General features: G+C 39.8%; 1 protein-coding gene across 1 annotated transcript; it reads left to right on the top strand.

Moving 5' to 3' along the window:
* Positions 1-5: 5 nt before the first annotated feature.
* LOC104517686 (neuronal pentraxin-2) lies at positions 6-5,072 on the top strand (the record flags this gene model as incomplete). The annotated part of the gene is made up of 3 exons (XM_010168713.1): positions 6-182; positions 1,529-1,745; positions 4,828-5,072. Coding segments are annotated over 3 exons (639 nt in total), but the record flags the coding sequence as incomplete, so codon positions are not given.
* Between the last annotated feature and the right edge of the window lie 1,254 nt (positions 5,073-6,326).

Below are 6,326 nucleotides of genomic sequence, written 5' to 3' on the forward strand. Positions count from 1 at the left end.
AGCTCACCGGCAAGCTGAGCCGCTGCGAGAGCGCCGACGGCAAGTCCGCCACGGGGACGTGGAAGAAGGAGCTGGGCAAGGGCAAGGACACGATGGGTGACCTGCCGCGGGACCCGGCGCAGGTCATCGACCAGCTGAGCCGCACCATGCAGACGCTGAAGGACCGGCTGGAGAGCCTGGAGGTAGGGCCAGGGCGCGGGTAAGGCAGCTCCCTGCCCACCCGCCTGGGGACTTGGAGTGACCCAGCTGGCACCAGGGCTCTGGGCTTCTGGGTGGGTGCAGCTGGTGCTGTGCTTAGTCCTTGTGCAGGTAAATCCGGACCGGCCAAGCCCTGGGAGTGAGTTGCTTGGTTGGCTTGTCTTGTTTTCTTGGTTATATATATGCTTGCTTTAATGGTAAAAATCTGAAGGGATCCTCTGTGAATGTGTTCTCCCACTGCGTGGGGGGAGATTATGGTTCTCCTGCTTGTCACCGGCTTAGTTTCTGTATTAACATGTCTAAAGCTCTCTGGGAATGTGAATTCATGGGGTTTGAGGTATAACCCTGACATTTTGGGCAATGAAACCTTGGCATATGGTGCTGAATAGGGCAGTGGTAATGAGGAGATTGTGTTGGGTGTGTTGTGAAGATAAGATGATGTATTTAGTGCTGACATAGAATAAAAAGAACCTGATTCTCTATGCTTGTGAATAAAAAGGGGATTTGGTCCAAGCCCACCGATAAGTGATTTCCATGAGCCTTTGGACAGTGCCCATGGTTGAGTGGCACTCATGGAAATATTTTACAGAGAGTATTCCCCCAGGAATCATGCTGTATGTTGTTTTGCTTTCAACACCCTGAGTGCTACATGCGTCCTCCTGCTGTCCTCCAGACACTTAGTGGTGATGTGAGGATGGGGAGTAACTTCCTAAAAGTCATTCTCTGAGGTCTGAACACTCTGGACTGCTTTTCAAGTACAATTCTGAATGAGAGTGTGAGGTTGGCTTTTTTTTTTTTTTTTTTAGTTTAAATAAAAATGGTTTCAATGGCTAATACTTACAGTTGATCTAAAGAACATCTGACTTCCTTAATCAAAACTGAGGCAACTTTCATTTGGTAAATTTGCTTTCAAGGTAGCTTAATTTTTTATTTAAAAAGAAATAATAGGTTTTTCTGTTTACTTACATGGGCAATGTCACTTGCAGTAAGTAAAGCAAAAATTGACTCGTGCCACATGTACCATACGAATGGAAGTGCATCAGACCTGGCTCCCTACACTGATCTTATAAAACTTAAATGTATGACGACTCCTTCATATGAAATGCTGGAAGCCTCCAACAAAAGTGTCTTTTTGTTTCAGGACCTGTTTAGCTACAGTGCTGATAAAAGCACTGAACATGACAAGTGCTAAAAAGCAATGCCTTTTTTCCACTTGCTGGAGATCTCGGTGATCTTGCTTTCTTCCTTTTGAATCAGGAGCATATCTGCATTTCAGTTTTTGTTTTATAAATGACAGGGTTTGGTTTTTTTTTTCTATTTTCCCCTAAAGCACCAACTCCGAGCCAACGTGTCATATGCAGCACTGCCTAATGACCTTCGAGAGATGCTTCAACGGAGGCTTGGAGACCTGGAACGCCAACTCCTGAGCAAAGTGGCCGAGCTTGAGGATGAAAAGTCTTTGCTTCATAATGAGACGTCAGCCCATCGGCAGAAGACAGAGACAGCCTTGAATGCATTGCTAGAAAGAGTGGCTGAATTAGAAAAAGGTAATCTGTACAGAATCTAAACGCTTCCCCGTGCTGATTGATTTTGTTTACTCCCTCTTTCTAGTGCAGTAGTCTAAATGTGGGCCTTGAGGGAAAGATAGTTAAGATGCTGGACGAATACTTGGATTCCCTTTTTCCTTTTGTCACAGGCTTCCTGCTTGACAGGTCTCTGCATGGCTTTGTCTTCCTGTCTCTTAATTTGGCATGTGTGGGTGGGTGGTTAGGATGAAACTTAGTGTTTGTGGAATGAAAGGACCTATAAGGAGGCAAGTGGAAATAGGAAGAAGTGTGACATTGGCGTCAAGTGGATACCTAGGTACTGTCAAGTACACATCTACATAGAGCTACCTTTCTTTATTTGGACTGAAAATCATATGGGCTAAATTTAATAAGCATAACTGCCTTTGGGCTAATGAATGGCCTTTTATACCAGAACCATTTCCTGCTGCTTTGGAAGTGTTGCTGGTGCTCTTTCCTTTTGTTGCTGGTTATGGCTTTGGGTAATTGCAGAATTATTTGAATTGTGCCCAAAGCATATAGTCTGATTCAGAGTTTACAGCAGATTACACATGGTGCCACTGGGGGACACTCTCTTAATCCTAGTCATTTATTCAGATACCTAGATTAATTATTACTGAGATGTCTATGCTTGAGTAGAGTCTGCTTATTTGAGTTACAAATGCCCATGGAAATGACCTAAAGAACAGAAATGTCTTTCTGTATTGACTATATACACCTACAGAGTCAACTGTGTAGGACTAGAGTGCCGGTAAATATCACTGCCCAGTCTTTAAATTATTTTCCAAGGTGAATAGGCTCTTTGCTTAAAAGCAGCTTGATGGACCTGCTTTCAAAATGGTGCAAGCATACATATCTCATGAATTTTAAAATGTAGCCTAATGGATCCATTTGTGTGTAATATTGTATCTATATTTTTCATTTAAAAAGTGTGAAGGAGCGGAAAAGGGAAGGAAAAAGAAGAGATCTTCTATTGGCTCTGTTGTGTAGTATTTCCTGAGAGCCAAGACAAAGGCTAAACTGCAGTTAAAGTTCTGGAGAATTAGTGGCCCATTAATGTCTTATACGGCAAGAATTGCTAGTCCTTGTCTCTGAAAAATGTGACTCATTTCAGCAGATCATCAGAAGGAGAAAGGGAGTGGTGGGAGAACAAGAATGTGTAATTTAGTTAGGGTAAAAATAGCCTGTTCCCACCTTTATTTTTTGTGTGGGGAGAGAGGGCTGTCTTAAGGCTTCAGGGAAGTGAAGAATTTGGGCCAGGAACCAAGACACAGGCTTTTTTTTGATTGCGTAATTTGCTCAGCTGTTCTGTGCCTTTGGTGCCTCTGTCAAATCAAAGTGAGGGTAATAATGATCTAAGAACTTAATGATTTTGTAGATTAAATGCAGACAATACATGAAGTGATCTGATCTCTTTTGAAAATAATATTTCTCTTGTGCTTTTATTTTAAATGCCATATTGTTTAGCCTCTCTTCCTGACAACTAACTAGAGTGTCATAATTCAGATCCTTTAGGAAAAGGATTCTCTTACCCTGTGCATGTGCCCATTGCCCAGAACAGAAGGAACTTGTTATCATTTGGAGTTGTGAATGTTTTAAAGTCACAAGAACAAACTGAAAAATATAAAAAAGATGAATACTGTTTGTTCTTTTCCAACCCATTAGTGCTTCCTTAAGGTCTTTCACAGAGTGACTAATGCTCTTAATGGAGTCTATTTCCTTGTTATATGTAAGGTTAGTTGTACCAGCCTACTGGAGGTTGCTCAAAATTAGCCCTTAGACCCTATTGTTTTTTTGTTTTGTTTTGTTTTTTCTTAGAATATTTCAGTTTTTGGTCTATAAGTTCATCGAGATAGATGCAAGCATCAGACAAGCTTTTTCTTCTTCCACCCCCTCATTCTGTGATAAATGCAGTCAAAACACTTCAGTTGCTTCTGAGAATGGGAACTGAGAGAATGCCAATGGTTTAAAAATTGCATATGAGAATAGTGGCAACCTTTTGTGATAACAGCTCTTCATTGGAGTGTGAAGTTTGGCAAGGGGATTGAATTTGTTTCAGGAATGTGAGTAATGGAAATTAGCAAGAAGAACAAATTGTTAAAAAGTTGAGGGTGACACTCTACTACAGAACTGTGGGGTTTTATTTTGTAGCACAATGTGGGATTTCTCTCTTCTTAATTCTAGAAAATTACTCATGAGCAACTACATCAGAAATATACATAAACTGTGTAATACAGAGTATTGCAACTTGACAAAGTTTTGGTTTTAAGAGTTTTCAATTTCATAAACATCTCTGGAATATCTCACTGGTTTTTATCACATCTTTTAGAAAAAGATAAATAATAATTTCTGCTTTTATATTAAAACAAATATCTAATGTTTTCATAGTTAATAACTTTATATTGCATTTTTCTTCAGGTCACTTTGAATCTCAGCTTTGTTTTTGTTCAGATCTCTTGATTTGTCTATGAGACAGAAATCAGTTCTACTGAATTTAACTCTGCTTTCTGGAATATGTCGGCTTTTTCTTATTCCAAATTGGCCCCCCAAAATGAGAGCATCAACTTGTTTCTCAGCCTGCTACCTGTAAAATGGGGATGTTGCTGCTAGCTCCTTGTGTAGCAGTAAAGAAATACTGGTCTTGAAGCACAGTGATGCTTTAATAGTGAGCATACCAGAGACTCCATGTTTAGTAGTGGTAAATATCTTTTAAAACAGTTTGAATTGTTTGAAATAGGCAGGCCTTCAGCCATGAGCTAAGCAATGAAGAGAGAAAACATGTGACAGCCTCTCATTAGTTGTCTGCCATCTATTCTTTTACTCTAAATGAGCAGGAAAAAAAAACCCCTAAGTAATTAGCATGATGTATATAAAATCTGGTTGTATTTTTCTGTGCTGCAAAATCAACATTTGGTAATACGACTTCAATATATTTTTTTGTGTACCTCTCTAAAGTGATTAAAATTTCAAAGATTCTCAATATCAATATTTTTTTCTTAACCTGAATTACAAATACATTGTTTTGTTTAATGTCAAATGTTTTTCTTCCTCAATGTGATTCTAGGTAGCAGTGCATTTAAGTCACCTGATGAATTCAAAGTCTCCCTTCCTCTTCGCACAAACTACTTATATGGGAAGATCAAGAAGACTCTGCCAGAGCTGTATGCTTTTACTGTATGCTTGTGGTTGAGATCAAGTGCTTCTCCTGGAATTGGCACTCCATTCTCATATGCTGTTCCTGGGCAGGCTAATGAAATTGTCCTTATAGAATGGGGGAATAATCCAATTGAACTGCTAATTAATGATAAGGTGAGAACTGACTAACTCTTCTTTATTGTCTGCATAATCAGAATAAGGCCCGAACCCTTGGTACCTCTCTAGTAACTCTTTCATTCTCTCTGAGAGAAGCCAGCTCTGGGCCTTTGAGATAGTAGTGTCTACTTGTCTGTTGTCCATCTGTTTGTTGCAAGTTCATAAAAAGTACTCGAAACACAGTCAAATGGCACACATATTTGTGTGCTGAGACAAAGCAGCGTGGCATCTAGATGTGCACGCACTTACGCGTCTTCTGAATTTACAAGCAGATCTTGGCTTCTTGTTTTTTTGTTTTATGAGATAGAAACACATATTTGAAGTCACACTACTGCAAAACCTGTAATTGTGGCTGGTTTTGTTATGCTTAGTGTCTGAACATCAATTTAAATACACTTTTTCAGACTTTAGATACAGAAAGCAACAATTGTCTCACACTACTTCATACCACTGGTGGTTTCTGACAAGCTTCAGAATGAGGCTTCAGGAAAACGAGACCAGTTGAAACTTGGCATCAAAACAGATTATATATACTTCCTTTCTCCCCACCTTCAATTAGGTTTCCTAGTAACTTGCTGCTCTCTGAGAGATCACGTGTTTACAGATCTACAGCACAACTCAGGTGGTTCAGTCACGTGTCTAGTTAAGGATTTTTAACAGTCCTGTCATCCTCCCAAATCAATAAAAGTGAAAAGCCGATTATTTTTAATGGTTCTGGAAGAGAAGGAAACTTGAATCTGCTTATCTTTAGCAATAACTTTTTCTTTTCAATATTATGTCAGTACTATTAATGTCCTGTGAGGCTTTTCTTTCTCCCACAGCTGCTCCATAGCTCACTGCAGTTGTGTCTTTATGTTGACTTGAGTAAGTTTTCAGATCAAATTCCTAATAAAGTATAATTCCTCCTTATTTGGAGACTATGTAACAGTTCCCACAAGTTTTACTGGAAGCAGGCAGATCCTTTTGTCAGAGTTGTTACTGCAAATGGTGCAGACAAACCACAGGCTTGTAAGAGAAACTTACCATGAGCACTGGATGGAAAGTTAGGACTAAGCACTGAGATTTAAACAACAAATGCCACAGATTAGTATACAGGATCAGTGGATTGATAGCAGCTTAGGCTGGTACTTGTGTCACTTGATTCTGGGTAACACAAAGGCTTGCATCTAGAATAAAAAGCATGGCTGTACTCCTGAATGCAGGAGACCTGCGACAAAGTAGAAAGATCATAGAATCATAGAATAGATTGGG

The sequence above is a fragment of the Antrostomus carolinensis genome, unplaced genomic scaffold, assembly GCF_000700745.2.
Source record: "Antrostomus carolinensis isolate BGI_N321 unplaced genomic scaffold, ASM70074v2 scaffold42515, whole genome shotgun sequence".
Classification (NCBI taxonomy): domain Eukaryota; kingdom Metazoa; phylum Chordata; class Aves; order Caprimulgiformes; family Caprimulgidae; genus Antrostomus; species Antrostomus carolinensis.